General features: G+C 43.0%; 1 protein-coding gene and 2 non-coding genes across 6 annotated transcripts in view; all 3 read right to left on the bottom strand.

Annotated features, from left to right (window-relative positions):
* myo7aa (myosin VIIAa) overlaps positions 1 to 12,546 on the bottom strand; it is a 33,431-nt gene extending 20,885 nt beyond the window's left edge. For 2 of the 4 annotated variants that reach the window (XM_042063299.1, XM_042063298.1), the window contains exons 1-15: positions 12,288 to 12,546; positions 8,752 to 8,865; positions 8,352 to 8,504; positions 7,097 to 7,114; positions 6,201 to 6,385; positions 5,233 to 5,354; positions 4,938 to 5,080; positions 4,696 to 4,809; positions 4,447 to 4,600; positions 4,171 to 4,247; positions 3,177 to 3,296; positions 2,861 to 3,003; positions 972 to 1,182; positions 556 to 691; positions 239 to 345 (exon numbers count right to left, since the gene is read on the bottom strand). In XM_042063299.1, the coding sequence (XP_041919233.1) occupies positions 239 to 345; positions 556 to 691; positions 972 to 1,182; positions 2,861 to 3,003; positions 3,177 to 3,296; positions 4,171 to 4,247; positions 4,447 to 4,600; positions 4,696 to 4,809; positions 4,938 to 5,080; positions 5,233 to 5,354; positions 6,201 to 6,385; positions 7,097 to 7,114; positions 8,352 to 8,504; positions 8,752 to 8,865; positions 12,288 to 12,383 (1,893 nt within the window). In that variant the 5' untranslated portion in view covers positions 12,384 to 12,546. Of the gene's footprint in view, positions 1 to 238; positions 346 to 555; positions 692 to 971; positions 1,183 to 2,860; positions 3,004 to 3,176; positions 3,297 to 4,170; positions 4,248 to 4,446; positions 4,601 to 4,695; positions 4,810 to 4,937; positions 5,081 to 5,232; positions 5,355 to 6,200; positions 6,386 to 7,096; positions 7,115 to 8,351; positions 8,505 to 8,751; positions 8,866 to 9,306; positions 9,412 to 12,287 lie in introns of those variants that run through there. The other 2 variants (XM_042063301.1, XM_042063300.1) reach the window with 2 other exon arrangements.
* A 1,783-nt stretch (positions 12,547 to 14,329) lies between these two features.
* Positions 14,330 to 14,416, bottom strand: trnastop-uca. The gene has a single exon. It is a non-coding gene; the product is annotated as a tRNA-Sec (tRNA).
* A 912-nt stretch (positions 14,417 to 15,328) lies between these two features.
* trnastop-uca lies at positions 15,329 to 15,415 on the bottom strand. The gene has a single exon. It is a non-coding gene; the product is annotated as a tRNA-Sec (tRNA).
* Between the last annotated feature and the right edge of the window lie 3,582 nt (positions 15,416 to 18,997).

Genomic DNA, 18,997 nt, shown 5'->3' on the forward strand with positions numbered 1-18,997 from the left:
TCAGCTTTAGAGCAAAAAGTAATTGGTTTGGAAATGCATCTGGACTTGTCATGCACAGAGAAGACATCTAATCTAATTCAGCACTGGTTAAATCTAATCGAATTCAGCACTGGTTAAATCTAATCTAATTCAGCACTGGTTAAGTTTGCATAAGCAAAGCCCCAGGTGAGAAAACTGAGCCTGGGCAGATTTGTGTCTCACTCTGTGCCTCATGAGAAAGATCCTATCAGTGTATTACCATAGCAACGTCAGCCTGGAAGATTTGCTTAATGAACTTGTTTTTGGAGGAGTGCACCAGCTGGATGATGTCACCATGCAGAGAGTCCCTGTTCTTCTCAAGGAAACCTGTGGAGATGAATGCAATTACATAAATAGATTAAACCTCATAAATGGAGACAGTTACTCAAAACTATAAGCTTGCAGACACTGAAAGTGTCCCAGTGACGTCTTACTGCACACAACAATGATGCACATATCAAAGTCTCATATTATTTGTTATCACAATAGTCGTTCATGCTGGTTAACAACATATTTTTAATTAGTTTGTAGGCTAACCTCTTGTCTCATAGAAGACCACACCGGCGAAGTGCTGGATGCCAAACTGAGTCTCATAGGTGTTCTTGGGGGGGATGTAGTTGGTGTTGAGTTTGTGCTGAAAGTTGAGTTTGTACAGCATGGTGGCGTCTGTTCCCTGGTAAAAGAGAGAAGGAAGACATTTTACATCATTTCCCTCATCAGGACCAGGCTGATTAAAAGCACTAGTGTCCTTGAATACATTCTGTGAGAGATTCATATACCATTCTGACTTTCAGAAACGAAACACTTATCGTCATGCACTTATGTCACAGCCATTATGTGCACAGGATGTCTTCTTGTGTCTGTCTACTTGTAAACTCGTCATCCCCTACCCCCTACCAGGCTTTGTCCCAAACCTAATGTACCCGGTCTCCTCTCTCTTGTATCAACAATACCTTGGGGAATTTGCTCTCCTCATCAATGAGGGAGATTATATTCATGGGTTTGATGGCGATCATGTCCAGGGCGTCCTGGTTGTCCGTGAACTCGATGTGCTGCCAGTTGATGTGCTCCAGGTTGTACTCCTCCTGCTCCAGCTTGAACACGTGCCGCACAAAGAACTGCTGCAGATTCTCGTTGGCAAAGTTGATGCAGAGCTGCTCAAAGCTGCAGGTAAAGGAGATTTGAGTTTCTGGGTCAAAACCACACATACTGCAGGAGTTATCTTTTCTGGATCAAAACCACACATACTGCAGGAGTTATCTTTTCTGGATCAAAACCACACATACTGCAGGAGTTATCTTTTCCGGATCGAAACCACACATACTGTACTGCCAGGGCCGGAGTGGGGCCACTTTTCAGCCCGGGAGTTTCAGGCCCAAGACCAGCCCACTTTTTCCATGGTGGTGGAAATTGGATAAATTAAGCAACAGTTCAGTTCTTACTATCCTGTAGTTTTTATTAGTACCAGTAATATGGTTCAACGAATTTGTAAAGGTTATATAATAATTTACTTAAACTGAGAATAATAACAAAACATATTCCACTATTCCACAAGGATAGGTTGATAAGTTAACAAAAACAGAAAGAAATAAAGCATTTGAAATGTATTCCACTCTTCCACAAAGAGGCATATTGAACTATTGTTTACATGTTTTTCAGCGTGGGTAGGCTATCATATTGGTGTTTGGTGATGTAGGCTACATCTTTACTACACTCACTTCTGAGCAAACAAGACATATAGGTTGATCATGTAGATTACTGCTGTCATATACTGATCTTTCTTACATTAAATAACAATATTTTAATTCATATTGTTTAGTCTTTTATCCTCTCTTGGGCTCATCATCATCAGGGACTGGCTGATCTACTGCTCAGAGGCTACAGTACAATTTTTACTGCATAGCCACACAGATCAAGCTTGGGTTTTGTTATCAATATTTGCATAATATTCACAAAGTTTATGAATCGCAATGTTGGATGATACAAAAAGGCTAATATTTTAATTCATTTAATAAGTTGCTTGTGAATAGGTTGACAACGCTAACGTCCAATATTACCCATTAATTACATATCTCTCTTACCAGTTGCCAGTGTCTTAAAAGAAATCTGAAAGCTTGGCACATTTGGCAACATCCTCCTCCAATGCCTTCCTTTGTTTTTTTACCTAGCCTTTTCAGTCCCTCCTGGCTTCTTTATAACATTCATCCTTCCTGATGCTTATTGCTACGGTAGGACCGGACCGGCTATCGGTAGGCCTATCTGAGAAAACGTTTTGGAAAAGACGGGCTATATGGACCCAACCAACTCTTTTTGGGAGGAGAGAACTTCCTCACATGGTAGGCTACAACCCATGCAGAGGCTGCGTTGTCAGGCATAGATTGCGGAATGTGAGTAGCCTACTTTAAGAGAAGATAGATTAAGTGACAAATGCCAATATGTTTTTCCTTGACCGGCCCAAAAGTGAAGCGGCCCACCTGAAATTCTCCCGATTCTCCCGATTACCCACCCCGGGCCTGCATACTGCAGGAGTTATCCTTTTCTGGATCAAAACCACACATACTGCAGGAGGAGTTATCTTTTCCGGATCAAAACCACACATACTGCAGGAGGAGTTATCTTTTCTGGATCGAAACCACACATACAGCAGGAGTTATATTTTCTGGATCGAAACCACACATACTGCAGGAGTTATATTTTCTGGATCGAAACCACACAGGAGTTATCTTTTCTGGATCGAGACATTTATCTACAGCTGCATCGGGAACATTACTCATAGTTGCAATGACTTTTGCTTCAGCATTGGTGTAGCCATCTCACAGATTAAACACTAAATGGCACTCACCTGTTAACAGTGAAGTTTTCAAAGCCAAAGATATCCAGAAGGCCAATGGATCGGCGCACTATTTTGGGCTGGGAGGACGCCGGCTTGTAGATGGCAGCATTTATCTTCTCCACAATCCACACAAACAGGCGCCCGTAGATTCCCTATGATGCCAGCAAGAGTAAGACATACATTCATTACAATAATTACCCTCCAGCATGCTGCGAGGGATGGCAAAGAGGGGAAATATAGGCCAGGGAGACCTGCTGAGAGAGAGGGAGCAAGGAAGTGGGCGAAAGAGAGGGGAAGATGATATATTGCAGAGCGTTCTGCTGACCTTCACAAAGGCATCGCGCACATCCAGAGCCTGCTCCATGCTGAGTGGGGTGGAGACTGTCTCACCGCGGGTGATGAGGGTTCGGCTGGTCAGACAGTTCATCAGGTCTTTCATATCAACCTGCACAACGTCACATTATCACATTATCACACCAGTACCCATGACATTTGGCTCATCAGACGCCTGAGTCACCACCATCTCCCACCCGTTATGGAGAACTACATCTTAAGACTGAGTTCTGCAGACTGTCAGAAGGGGGCGCCAACGTCCAACTCTTAGGGAGGATTGTCATGGGACCTGGTTCACGAGGATCGCCACGGAATCCTATTCTCCCGCTTAAGCTGCGCGTGTGTCCCACCATGTATTACAGTGTCATTGACCTATGAGTCACCCGCGGGGCAAGTCATGGTTACGCAAGTGGCTCTGAGCCCTGCTCTGTGGTCAGAATGCCCAGTCACAGACCAAATGCAGGACCATGGAGGACCATGGATTGAGGGGCACTCAAAGAAAGGTAGGGTGAAGCTGAACTATGGCACTGAAAACTAGCATTGACAAAAAAAAACGGTGATTTTCAGAACAAGAATGGTAATGATAGTGCAAAAAAAATCATAGACCTCTCTGTGTTCAAGACTACAGTTATAGATATCAACACAATTATCATATTTTCTGACAATAAACTTGAAAACATTTAAAAAACAGATTTTGTGTGTAATTCTATATCTTATATCACACTTCTGGCATTAAATGGCCATTATTAGATCACACCTTTTGTAGTCAGCTTTTTTTGATGAAGGTGGTAGTGGTCGGAGGCATTAAAGTTTGTGACGATCATAACTGATCCTTTAATATGAGGGGATTCAGAGAACGAGGCTGACCAGGAGTCCTTGCACTTAGATGTTGAATAAAATAACATATGAATATCCCTGAACCCATTTGAGTGACCAGTGGCACCCTCGTGGCCCTCCTGCCTCCCCCCATGGTGCCCTGGACTCACCTCCAGCAGGATGGCAGCAGTGTTCAGATGTGGGCAGCGCACCACCTCACAGGCATCCAGGTTGTCATATGTGCGTGCTGTGGGAACACAAGCATTAGCAGGATTATGGAGGCAGGGTCATGGGAATTAGTACACATGTTTGATAATGGAGGATCATGGACAACTCGGTCTCCAACTCTGATAGATACATTAAAACATATTAATTATGCTTAACAGGAAGAGCAACACACAATCACACACACACACACACACACACACACACAAACACACACACACCTTCATAGCGGAAATTGCCCATGTGCAGTATGGCACCCAGCAGTTTGGAGATCTCCCAGAACTCAGTGTCAGTGAACATCAGGACCTTCATGGCAGAGCGAATGTTGCTGTACTCCTTCTGGTCATTGCGGCCATCACAAACGGTGCAGTTTCCCTGTGGAAGATGAATAGAGGATGAGTGGAGGGGAAATGTGACGGAGCATCACACACAACACACCGGGTTGCACACAGAACCTGCGCTGTCCTTACAAAAGTGAGGTAGGTGTAGTCTGTGGCTTTGGTGAGGCCCAGTTTCTTCTTCTGGTCAGGAGACATGCCCTGCAGCATGCAGTAAAAAACATGGTAGTTCCTCTCATCCTGGGACTGAGGACGACAGAGAGGTTGGAATAAAAGTGTGAACGTTGAAAACAATTTAGCAGTGTAGAAGTGAAGACAACGGCAGATCATGAAGATATTCTGTGTTTAGTCCGACAAAAGAATGGATCTGTTACCTGACGGCATACTCTGGACTTCTCCAGTAGGTACTGCTCAATCTTGGCCCCCTCGATGGCGCCTCTCTTATTAAAGTGGATGTCGATGTACTTCCCAAAGCGGCTAGAATTGTCATTCCGGATGGTCTTGGCATTCCCAAAAGCTGCAGGCCAGAGCATCATGACCAAAATTAACCAATATTCAATGTCATCATAAAAAACGTGCTACAGTGTAGAGCTCAGACCAGGACACAGGTCCCTTGGTGTGGACACTTGATGTTCTGACCACAGGTCCCTCTAAACTCCAGTGCCTTACCCTCCAGGATGGGGTTGGCCTCCAGCACCTGCTGCTCGATCCAAGAGTGCTGCCCGCTGATGGCGGCCAGGAACTGCAGGATCAGCTTGGTGCTCTCCGTCTTCCCAGCTCCCGACTCCCCACTGCCAACGGAAACATGAACAGGAAGAGAGGTATTCATGGTGATGGACCCTCAACACCCACTCCATACGGCATGAGTTCTACATTTAGGCATTCCACACAGCATCACCACAACTGAAGTCACCGCACCACTAAAGAAAAGTGAAATGCAGATGACTGCTGACTAGATACTCTAAAGGTGCAACTGTCAGCATTTCCTTTAAGGAAAAATTACAGTTGGTAGTATTTTCAAACTGTGGTGCAAAATGAAAACGAAAAAAATCTGCACAGAACATCAAGAAACATCTTACCACACCTCACAAGTAACCCTCTATTTCAGGCACAAAGGCATGATCTGTAGTTATAAGTATAAGTATAGTATAAATACTCTTTTGATACCATGAGGGAAATTGGTCTCTGCATTTTTCCCAATGTGTGAATTAGTGAAACACTCAGCACACAGTGAACACACAGTGAGGTGAAGCACACACTAATCCCGACGCAGTGAGCTGCCTGCTACAGCGGCGCTCGGGGAGCAGTGAGGGGTTAGGTGCCTTGCTCAAGGGCATTTCAGCAGTGGATGTGGGCATGGGAGACCAGTGCTCAACCACTTCCCCCTCCCACATTTTTCCTACAGTCGGGGATCGTACCGGCAACCCTTCGGTTACAAGTCCGAAGCCCTAACCAGTAGGCCACGGCTACCCCTAAGTAGATTTGAAGAGAAGGTTTGAACTAGTAAGTTTGCATGAAAAAGGTACTAATTGCATTTCTTTCATGTTTGTCTTGGTTTTTCATGGCAAGGGTGTCTGATGTTCCTGTCAATTTATTCGGTTCTTTCTCAAGCAGCTGTCTGTGCGCACGGCACATACCTGATAATGCAACACTGGTCCTTGTTGTTACGCTGCATATTAAAGTAACAGTTGTCTGCGATGGCAAAGATGTGCGGTGGCATCTCGCCTATCTTCTTGTTGGTGTAGAGACGGATCTGATCTGCTGTGTAGATAGGCAGCAGCTGGTATGGGTTCACCGCCACTAGGATGGACCCTGTGTATGTCTGTATTGTGGAGAGGGAAATTAGATATGAGTAGTGCATGATCTGAGCGTAGTTCCAATTGACAATTGAACAATGTTGATTCATAGCATGCAGTTAGAAACAAAGGGAAGAGTGTTTTTTTTAAGCAGGCCATAGTTGTTTATGAGGCAAAACAAGCTGTATCATCATTTAAAACACTTGTGATACAGGGATGTAGCCAGCTTCCCTGGGGGTCATTTTTCTCCAAGAGTACACAATGCTACATTATGCAGATTTGATGCAGGCTACGAAAACACATTGCTGAATGTTAATGGTCTAAGCCAAACACCAAACATGACAGCATTGCTGAGGTAGCATGCACTCCATCAACAGGCTGCACACATGGCCATAATGATGCTCACATGCCCCAAACATGGGTTGGTGATGGCAGATGAGAAGAGAGGGGGAGACACAATAAAGAAGATAGAGAACTGATCAAGATGCTGAGAGATAGAGAGAGCCACAGGGGCCGGGGGAAAGAAAGATGGAGATGGGGGGGTGGGGGTGGGGTGGGGTGAGGTCTGCTGACTTTGTATCACTTTTCAGATGTTAGGTTGACAAAGGCGGTGGGTGTATCAGTGTCCTGTTATCATAGGCGCTGAGGCCATGTTGAAATGGAGTAGCTGGTGCAGAGACACACTAATGGTGAGGAGATGGGTGGTGGCCAGCCATGCGTGACGGGCCCGTACTTACCCTCCCTCCACAGTTAGTCTTTACAAAGGTGGAGGCAGAGGGAGTGAGAGAGAGAGAGAGAGAGGGAGGGAGAGAAGGAACACCAGCAGTGGGGCCATGATTAGAAAGGAAGAAAAGACACAGAGAGGGACACAGAGAGAGAAAGATAAACAAGGATAGCCTTTCTGGACCCCCTGCCAACTGGCACCCAAAATCGGCCATGTCTTGTTTGTCGTCTGCATTTTTGGACGACCGCCGGTCATCAGAAACAACAAATGCATCAAAGGGGAGGAGAAGCACCTAAGAGCTCCATTGTCCAAGAGTCTGAGAGAAAAGACAATCTCTCTGGATGATGGGGTCGATTATATAAATGACATTTAAGAGAAGCTTGGCAGAGAGGCAGAGTTATTAAATGTTCCAGTACAAATCCTAATGGAGAATGCTATTGTTATGAGGACAGCAGGCTTTTCTTTTATAATACCATCACAATTAAACTTGACAGATCTTAAATGCAATTATGTGATAAATGTCACTCCTCCATCTACCGATTGTGAATCACAAATTCTATGCTGCTGAGATGTATAAGTAAGTATAAGTATAAGTATATATGATCCCGTGAGGGAAATTTGGTACACACAGTGTACACACAGTGAGATGAAGCACACACTAATCCCGACGCAGTGAGCTGCCTGCATCAACAGTCAATAACCAGTAGGCCACGGCTGCCCCCAGATGTGACATTGCAATACAATAAGTTACACTTAACTTATAGGACAAAATGGATACATAGACTCAGTCATGGAGAGAGGGAGGAGGGAAAAGCTTTGATATACTTTGCGACCATTAATTAAAACATTAAATGGCCATTTAAATCTGAAGCCTAGCAAATGAGCAGACACAAACAGTGTGTGAAATCAAACTACATATGGTCACCAAAGGAATCATTTCAACCTTACAGTTGCAAAATATACAGCTTTAAGGAACTAAATAGATCTGTGTTTTGAATATCTTGTTACATTATTGCTTCCCTTTCAAGCTCTAAAAGGGATCCATAATAATTCTTATTGTGTTCCAAAAACAGAACACAAGCTTCAACAAGATGGATGAGCTTTTGAAATGGACGTAAGCCAAAGGACTACAAATAGGCTCTAGATGTACACTCAAGGCATACAATAATGTTTATGTTTTTTTTTTTATATCTCCTTCTAAAGTAAGTTGTTTCTCTAACCAGGCATAGTAGCTGCAGAGCAGATGACTGTACCAGGGCCAAACTCACATAGATCAGATGCTCCCGGTAGCGGATGAGCAGGTTACGCAGAATCCCAGCCTCGTTGAGGTCGCCCAGACGGATCATGTCCTCCACCCCATGGATAGAGGTGGGGTGCATGGGCTTGATGTTAGTAGCATTCTGTGGGGATATCCAGTGCTCCTAAGAGAAAAGATTTATGGGTCTGTTAAAACTATGGGTGCTAATAACAGGGGAGACACAGACCAGGATCTACCACAATGGTCCAGCAGTAAATACTGTACAACCTACATATCATACAATGGTGTCAGCAGCTTAGTAGAATGGCGAACCAACAACACAAAGCATTTTGTTTACTAACATCAAATGCTAGGTATTTCCTGTTTTCATTACTCTCATATGTCAGGAGGAATCTTGATGGGTAACTCACATTCCCTTCATCATCCAGAACTTGAATCTGGCCCGAGTCGCATAGCTTGACCACGGCTCCAATGGGAACCACAAACTCCCGGCCGGTTTTGAGGTCCAACCACACATAGTCCCCCTGGAAGAAACACCCACGTTAGAGATTCCGTCACATTTTGCCTGGATGTGACTGAGGATTATAGCAATAGTAGTACTATATTCTCTACATCATACAAAACCGAAAATTGATTTAACAACAGACACAAAAGTTAGACATAAATCCAAAAGTTAATAACATCCCTCAAAGGCAATCAGATTCTGAACTAAGCTGCTGTTTATATGTAAATGCAGACATTAGACAGCAATGGAATTGGTGATAAGCAAACTCATTGTTAAAAGGATTTTTCCCTTGTGTGAGAGCCGATCTGCTATTCAAAGATAGCACTCATAAAAAATGAAAAGATACCAAGACTGTGGTACAGCAGAAACACACACACACACACACACACACACACACACACACACACACACACACACACACACACACACACACACACACACACACACACACACACCATACCGGTAAGAGAGTAGAATGTTTAAACACAGTGTTGACATTCCGCAAAAGAGCCCATTTTGCTTGGTCCTTCTCATAGAGCTCCACATAATCCCGTCGTCTGAACATCCTCCACAGAACGAGCTCTCATCCATAAATACCACCAACAACCCAAGTCAAGTCAGATGTGTGTCCCTCGGCAACTCTGCAGTCCTAATACTGTACCCACGGGCAACAGCAACTTCCTCAGCAGGTGTGCGTGGAGTGTGTGCTCCTGTGTACAGCTGTTTGTATGAATGACCACACACACACACAAAATCAGCTCTGCCTCCAGCCAACAAAAGCGCAGGATATTATAAAAATACTGTAACTTCCGAGAGTCCTGTGAGGTAGTTAAAAATAAAATAACACAAACACTGGGAAGGCCACACAGTCCTCGCCTCAGTCTGGGCTGTCTGAATGACCTCCTCCTCAGGAGCGCACTGGCTTACGTGACGAAACCAGACCTGAGGGCCGACTCCCTCCTGTTCCCCACGCTCCTTGGCTGTGCTCGGAGGAAACTGAATCTTTAAGGCCCTGGGTTGGGTAGCTGACCGTCTGGACTCAGCTTCCAAGTTCCCGGAAAACCCCCATGATGTTCACATGTCTGTGACCACTCACTGTTGTATCTTCCTGACTCTGTCTGTATCTGCCTTCCTCCCCGTCTCTTTATGTCTCTGTCTGTCTCTACCTCTCTCACATTCTTTTGTTGTTTGCTGTCTTTGACACCTGGTGCACACTTGTCATTCTTCAGCACATGTGCTTAGCAGGCCCAATCTAACCTAATGTGAGCCTGATATCATCTAAGGGTGATAGGATGCTGTGAGAGGGTGCCTGGATGTGTAGGGGGAGGTCTTTGAAAAAACACAGTTTTTAATTAACTAAATATCCTCAATGAAGGATCAACAGAGCACCATGAACCCTACACCACGCCACAGCTGTCATGTCCAAGTGAGACATTGCCAGCCAACTTCACCCAAGGGCTATCCTAGCAACCAGTGCTGAATTATTCATCAATGAACTACATTTGAGTTTGGTCTCTCTCTCTTCATATCTGCAGTTAGTTGTCTTTCTTTTTTCATATCAACAGCCATTTTTTTTTCATAAACCCTTCGGCATTGGCAATGCTTAGTAAAAAGTTGACTTTTATACAGGTTTACAGTAATTTGTACAAATACAATACTTGTCATCATTGCCAGGAGGGATTTGGCCTACAGTAGTGCATTTACTGTATTAAAGCAGATGTGGAAAAAAAGAAGTGGCACCAACCGACTTCAATATGTTTCATATCAGTGACTGCCAACTCTTTGGCAGATAAAGCGCAGGCAAGCAGGAAGGTGGTTCTCCCAGCAGACAACATTTATTACTGATGCAGACGCACGCGGGTGTGGATATCAGGCCACGCGAGCACTAACCACCTGAGATCAATTATTCACAACGCACAACATGCTTATCTTGTTGTTCTTGCGTAAACGCAGATTAGAAAAGCAAATAATAATTAGTCACATTCCTGTTATGTGAATCAGACATTAAACAGTTAACAGAATCATTATGAGGGTGCCAAAATGAAGCTAAACTGCCCTGAAGAAACAACTGGGCCCCCCCCCCACACACACACACACACACACACACACACACACACACACACACACACACACACACACACACACACACACACACACACACACACACACACACACACACACACACACACAGTATGTACACATATTTAACTGTCAGCACATGGCCACTTCAAAATTCATCTTAATAAACTGACAACTAAAGTATTTCACACTCACAGTCTCCCCTGAAGGCCAGAAAGCATATGTACATACTAGTCTACCTCAAACTTGGCAGTTCAGATTTTATTCTCAAGGAACAGATTGCCCCCTGCTGGTGTTAGTATTATTTGTTATTCTTCCACACCTCCTTGCACTGCTATCATTACTATCATTAGTGTTAAATGCAAGTAAAGTAAACATTTAATACCTTACAGTAAAATGTGAACCACTTCACTCTGAAAAGAGTTTAGACAAGGTGTGTTAGAGTAGCATATAGCAAGAGGTCAGGTAAGGAGGGAACCTTTGAGATGATGAGATTACTCTGGAAGCCAGGCCACTGCATGACTATATTATGGAGCCAGTTTAAATAACGGTAATTTGCTTAATCTCTCAAACCTCATAGCAACACTATATCTGAAACCTTATAGCAACGTTACAACAGCACAACAACACTCTGACAGTTAGATGCCTCAACAATCTACAATCTATCTCTCTAAATGGCACGCATGACTTTGCAATGCATGATGCAAAGCATTGATGTTGTCCCATATGCAAGGCCTTTTGTGAGAGGGCAGTGGATGAAGGAGCTGAGGACTAAAGGGAACTAATCTCATCGGAATGTGTTCCACAGCACAGACTGAATGAGCTCATTAGCCAGGCCCGCTCATATACAGTAGAGTCATCATGGGGAGCCTGTTATTCCCAAATATTCTCTGCATGTATCCATTCAAACCAGAGGAACTTACAGAACAGGCCCGGCATTGTTTATAGGGACTCAATCAATAGTTTATTATTTGGGAAGCCCATGACTTTTGCTGGTCAGCTGTAACATCATAATGTTGCTGTTCAGCTGTAACATCATAACAAAGATCTTTATTTATATGGACTGAAGCTTTTGTTGAGTTGTTGAGTAAAGTTATCAAAGTTGTCATTCCAAATGAAAGCTAGCAATATTGGTGGGTGTTGTGTTTTATTGTGCTGACAGTCTCCTATCCCAACATAATAAAACCACAATAAAGCCAAAAATCCAACCAAATATTTTACTCTTACTCAGACAAAAGATCCAAGCCTGAGAAAAACAATACTGTGTTTATATGATGCAGGTTCCATAGTTTTCCATATCTAAGCCATTAGCATCCTTTGGTTAGGCTAGCCCACCCAGGTGGCATAAAGGCTTTACTGTACCTTAACAAGGGTGCCACAGTTGAAGCCCAGCCTATGTATTCTCCTCTCCCAGAGCTCCTGCGCCACATGTTTCCCAGCAATTTGGTTCACCTCCATAGCAACCACATCTCAGGATTTAAACACCCCAAATCTCAGCTAGTGCCAGGGCCTCAAGCAGACAGCTGCGTTCTGCTCTGTGTATCTCACTGCTATCTGTCCCACAGCACCTATGTCAACATTCTAAGCGTGGCTTCCTCCTCCTGAGTCCTGTGGAGAGCGGGGCGGGTATGGCTCGGCCAGAGAATGCTGAGGGGCCAGCTGATGGAGGAAAAAGGGGGAGGATGGATCTCATGGAGATCATGGATGGATGGCTCCATGATGGATCTCATAAATGGCCCGTTTTGGCTGCGGCGTGCCAGTCCTGAAAAGGAGGCGTTGTCAGGGGTGATTAGCCGCTCAGAAAGGCTGACGAGCCGAGCCCCGCTCTCACTAAAGATGAAGAGGAGTCCGGCGAGCACACTGTTCCTGTGATCGCCACCGACCAGCCAGGCAGAAAATAGGCTGGCTTGTTTGTCCCAAAAAAACAAATCTCTTGGTGACCGGGTGTGATTATGTGTGTGTTGTTTGTTGGTTACAGGTCTGATGGTCTTTGCATAACCATAAAACTTTCTATTTTTGTGGGGAGATTACCAACACCCTCCATAATCACACATGCTGAACTTTGAAAAATATTTTTTTTATACACTGAGCTCACTTATATTGCCAGTCTGCCCAACAACATAGTTGCATTTATCAAGTCGAAGTATCACAAAGCAACTCAAACATAACCTCTCAGGGAAATATGAGAAACTGACTCCTAAATCATAACCCGTGGTGACATGATAAATGCCCAGCATTGCCTATAACAAGAGGGATAAAGGTAAAGTATACTTCTATTGAGGAGGATATGATTCTAATTTATGGTTGACAGAAAGGTTTGGTTTCAATGAATGGGTATGGGTTGTAGCAAAGACTGCTGGCTCTGAGCAGCTTACTGGTAATTGGTTAAGTGTTTAGGTTGGCCCTCTCAGTAAGGCCAGGTCTATTTCTAGGCCAGTGTGTGTGTTGGAAGTGCAACTGCGCTACTGTCACGCTGCCAACTTTCACCATCTCTTGATAGCTCACGACAAGGCCTTGAGCCAACACAAGCATGATCATGTAGCCTATGTGGTCACTGGTTTTAATAAAGCCATACAAAATGCTCATTCTGTGCGAACGTCCGATCAGTTGACAGGATAGATTTAATTTGTATCAATATTCATATATATCAATAAATGCAACACAGAAATGGAAAAAAAACATGTCTGACCTGCTGCAGAATGACCATGACTGTGGCTCAGTAGTCTAATCCTGGACATCAGACGTCAGCATGCGAGGACCCTGGAAGATAAGGGAAAGAAAGGATGGTGGATGAAGAAGGCAATATGAGCTTTTCTTTTTCATTTCCTAGTTCATGGTTACATGGTTACAGTAGCCTACATATAATCATAGTATTACTGGGCAATCGTCTCCGTCCAACCAGTATATTCTCCAACAATGCTGTTTGCTCATGTTTGGAAACCCACAGCTTTGCTGCTTTAGTAAACTAAATCTTCAGTCCATACACAGCTACAGTTCAAATCTTCATATGAACTGAATCAGTTCATATCTGAACAGGAAAGTCATGGGTTTGATTCCCTATAATAAACTCAATGCATTGATTGACTATATCTGACCTGTTCCATATTTTTCTCTGGGTTATGTTGGTCGAAGTAGCAGTGTGATATAGGCCTACCTGATATAGGCTAGCCTGCAGTATGTATGTAAGCAGTCTACATGTTTTTACATATGGATACATTGTCTTCTTCATCATTAATATACCATAGAATATATGCTGAAAAAGGTTGTGCAGGCTATATGCACACAATAGCAACAGCTTATGTACATTTTCAGTTACTGAACAAATGTCAAATTATCCTTTCGGTTTCTTTTACACGTTTACCTACCCTACCCAGAGGTGGAACACCGATTTTCTCTTCTTGAGTCGCCTGGAAGGTGGAATCGAACCACTCTGCCGCTAGGCAGCTACAGGTTTGAAGCCTGCACCCCAGACCACCGGGGGTCATCCTGGCAGAAGCAATTAGATGGCTAGCCGGGCTATATAACCAGGATTTATACTTGTGTAGCTGAATCATGGTAGGCAAATAGTGATTATACCCCACAAAAAGCATGTATGTACTTACTCCATCTGGTAAGTCTATTACATAGCATTTAGACTATATTCAGAACTATACCTGTAGGAAGAAAATCTTTGGCTTTTGTATCGTCATATCGATCGGCGCAAAGCATCATTGAAAATAAATATGCTAATATTCTAAAATGCTATTGGTGCTCCAAAAGTGTGGGCAGAGGAGGCAGGAAGTGTCGGTAGTGCAATATACATTGAGGAGCAGTAGTGGGGCAGCTCTTTTCCCGATGTCCAAACTTGATGTGTGCGTACAGAAATAGCGGCAACATTATGCCTACTTTTCTCTGGATATTTTTGTTGATTTATGAATAACACATGCATGTTTATGCAAAGCTGTTAGAGATCATATGCTGCAATTTATGCTACTTTTCTATTAGGCAGTGAACAACTTATTCTCCATGCAAACTATATTGTATGTAGGCCTATTGTATCACTTAATGCCATTCATTTGTGTTTTAACATAGGTAATATTACAACAGAATAACATGGAAAAACAAACAATATGAACAAATATTCAATAGCAAAAGCACATTTATACCGATGAGCCATCTTGTCTGATTGTTGACCTATTGAAATCAGTTTTTTTTGTCCTCAATAAAATACAATCTAACTAAATGATCTGCCAAAAGAATAATGCTAATCTTACACACGTGCACGTTTTACGCACCCATGTGCACACTTACGCTTGCATATAATGAGTGCACTGCTTGACCACTGACATAGTGCTTTTCTTTAACGATTTAGTTACCCGTGCTGCGTGAATCTTTTCAGATGCGAATGCCCAATCGCTAGGATCCGCCTGGAAGGTGGAATTGAACCACTCTGCCGCTAGGCAGCTACAGGTTTGAAGCCTGCACCCCGGACCACCGAGGATCATCCTGGCAGAAAAAGAAGGAAGGTTGTCCCGTTTAAATAACTAGGATTTACACATGTGTAGCTTAAGCATGGTTGGCATAACTTGGTTTGGATGGAAAGGCATGCATATAGGCTACCTAATCGCATAACTTTGTAATTATATCAATTCGAATTTAGCATTCTGAATTATAGAAGGATAATCTGTTAAATTTGAGTTTTATTTCGTCATATCGATCGCCGCAAAGCATCATTGAAATTAAATATGCTAATATTTTAAAATGCTATTGGTGCTACAAAAGTGTGGGCGGAGAAAGCAGGAAGTGTCGGTAGCCTAATCTTTATTTAAAGGGGCAGTAGGGGAAACGTTTCGTTTGGACATGTTTGCTGTTGAAAGATATTTTTGATGATTTATTAATAACACAATTGTATGCATGTTTTTGAAAATGTCAGAGATCATATCATTCATGTTATAAGCCTGCCTTCCCATTACAGGCAGTGAGCAACTGATTTTCTGTCAGAAATTGTATGTAAAATAAATTTGTATTCTATGTGTCATCACTTCTTACATGTAATGTCCTTCATTTGTGTTTTAACATAGACATTGGAACAGAATAACATTAAAAACAAATATGAACAAATGTTCAAAATCCTGGGGAAAAGATTTGTACTGAAGAACCACTTGTGTGGTTGATGCTCAGATATTTAATCTTTACTATCTACATGTTGAAATGGTTTTTTGTCATCAATCACAAAAAAATCTCAGTAAAGAGGCTAATCTGTACTAAAAGAATAATATAATGACTGAATACACACTTAGAAACACACATTTACACTTGCGAGTAATGACTGCACTGCTTGACCAAAAATAATGGTCACTGCTATTGTACAAGTCTAAAACATGTCTGTACATTGCTGTGTCACAGGAAACAATGTAACAATGTGCCTTAAACCTAATCCTTTGAAATACACCATCTGACCTACCCAGACCTCACGCTGGTGGTCTGCCCTGATAATGGGATATGCCTCCATGTCTGGCTTATTTCCTCAAACAGGGTCTGATTCTGTAACAATGCCCATAGGGTAGCTTGTCTCTGGCAGCATGGAGAAGTGGGAGATTGCTCACCCTGGAATTATCTAATATGTAGGTGAGTCCATAGCAGAACAATGACCACCTCCACCTCACCTCCCCCAGACGTCTTTCACTTCACCCAGCAGAGCGGCCTTGTTCTAAGCCCTACCTCAGTCACATGATCACAAAACGGGTGTTCATGGTAATCCATGCAAACAGTCAAGCCGAATTAGCCATGCCTGTTGTTTACTTTTTGAAAGTAATGTGTTGTGGGGGTGCTGTTTGCTGGTAGTGATTCTTGCTGTTGCATCTGTGCTTCATATATCATTCAACTGTGGGACTTCGCATGGCTCACCTTCCTCAAGCCTCTGCCATGGTGAATCCTTTGGTTAACTATATGACGGAGAATAATAGAAAATAACCATCTGGGTCTGCTGCCCTTGTGCTGCTAATCTGCCTAGGATACGCCATGGCGAGCAGACTGAATTGTGGTGGAAGGCCAACTCAGGCTACACCATCAATATTTCAGCATTTAATTAAGACTCCAGAGGTCCAGACAAAGCTGGCCGGGTGGCTCAGTTGTGGTGCGAGAGTTAGGCTGTGGGGGACTGGGATGGGATGTCATCAGCACACAGAGGTGGGCAAGAGATATTTCACCCGGATTGCCCTTATTTTTCATGTTTTCCAGAGGAGTCATGCTGTTACACTACAACTAGCACATCATTTGTACAGCATCGAAAAGCATGTCTTAGTTATATGTGCTCACAACTAGAAGGCAACTTCAAAGCCATCACCATTCTTTTCTTGACATTCTAAACCAATGTGATTTTGCTACAATGTCATTGTAGTTGCTCAAATTGCTAAGGCTCCACACAATCTGTGTCTGGTTTATCTTAGTAATATGTATTTTGAATGATAGCATATATTTAGAATAGTGATAGTGCAGTAGCAACATGTCCTTCATTTATCAACAATACAGAAGTAAAAGAAAAGGCAGGTTAAAACAAATGATCCTGCCTTTCACCTTATTCACCTTGGTATTCAACTATAATCGTCACTGATAATGTGTGCCGTATTGACTAGTGGGGCTGTAATTCCATCACCCTCTGTGAGGACCATAACTTTCATCAAGGCATGTCACTGTTTCAGAGGTCAGACTTAACAGAATGTCCTTACGTAATGGAGACAACTGCTAGGTGATTCAATATTCATGTTGTTTGAAAACATGTTTGAAAACATTGAAGTGTTGCTTTACTCTAAATGGCCTCAATTTGGCAATTTTGCCATTTAGCAGCTGTATTTGCATGTTTAAACAACCACAGAAGCAGGAGCTAAGCTGAGTACATTTTGAAAATAAGAATGAATATTGAGAATGGATGTTGACATAGTTGCAAGACACCACACATATTGCACCAGATATAGGATATTATATAAAACCACAAGGAAACTCCAGTCGTCATTCATAATAGCTGTGTGGCCATTAGTGTGTTGGATGATGCCAACATACTGAGCCTCTTATCCCCAAACCACAGGGTGCCAATCTGCTGCCTAGACCTGACTCACGATAGGGTGTGGTTCATCGCCAAAGGAGACTGGCATGGGGTCAGCACAGAGGACCAAAAGGCATTTTGTAGAGGAAGTTCAAGGGACATACGCCACTGAGCCCAAGTTAAAATACCACCAAATACCACAAGAGCACTAATACTCAATTACCATTAGCGCTGCAATCCCAAACCATGCTGGAATCCTGGTGCCTCCCACTGTTCCTAAAGAAGATCTTTAGGATGAGTTGGCATCCAGAATGGCCTCCTTAAAGATCGGCCAGATTGCCCGATTAAGACCAGTGTATATGTTGATAAGTGGATATAGTCATGCTGGGCCAATTTAAAGAAATCCCTCAGAGAAAAAGACACAGGAGGATAATGGCATTGTATAGGTTATATAATTAATATTTAAACTGATTAGTGAAAAATCAATTAATACTGTCTAAACTATGATCTGAGAATCGTGGGGGTAGATCAGTCTTGAGATGTCAACACCATTGTTAACAGTAACTAAATGTCATGGTAAGCACTTTTTCATAGTACCAATGGGATACAAGCAACCACAACTTATATGTTTACAGTTAATTAAAACCCATGTTCAGACCACCTGAGTATGCAAAGCCATCCAATTTTCATAAATATACTGCAACTCAGTGGAAACTCATAGGGAAATGTGTTCTGTTTATTTAGCAAAATAATTACAGGGGATGAACATAGCCAGAGCATATATAATGAGAAAAGGGTGCCTGACCATGTTGATATTTCCTACTGAAAATGAGGTACACTTACTAGTCTCATACACAAAATACTGTTGACTATCATTGAGGCAACTCAGGTGATGCTGAAAAGTTTCCAGTGAGGTTTACAGGGCAGGTGTGTGTATGTGTGACAATCAGTGAGTGTGTGAGAGTAAGTGACCTGTTAGCCCTGAGGCGTTGACTAGAACAGCTCTCTGTTACAGCAGTTCAGACGGTCACTTGTCGGAGAGACGGTCAAC

This window comes from Alosa sapidissima, chromosome 15, assembly GCF_018492685.1.
Source record: "Alosa sapidissima isolate fAloSap1 chromosome 15, fAloSap1.pri, whole genome shotgun sequence".
NCBI classification, from domain to species: Eukaryota; Metazoa; Chordata; class Actinopteri; order Clupeiformes; family Clupeidae; genus Alosa; species Alosa sapidissima.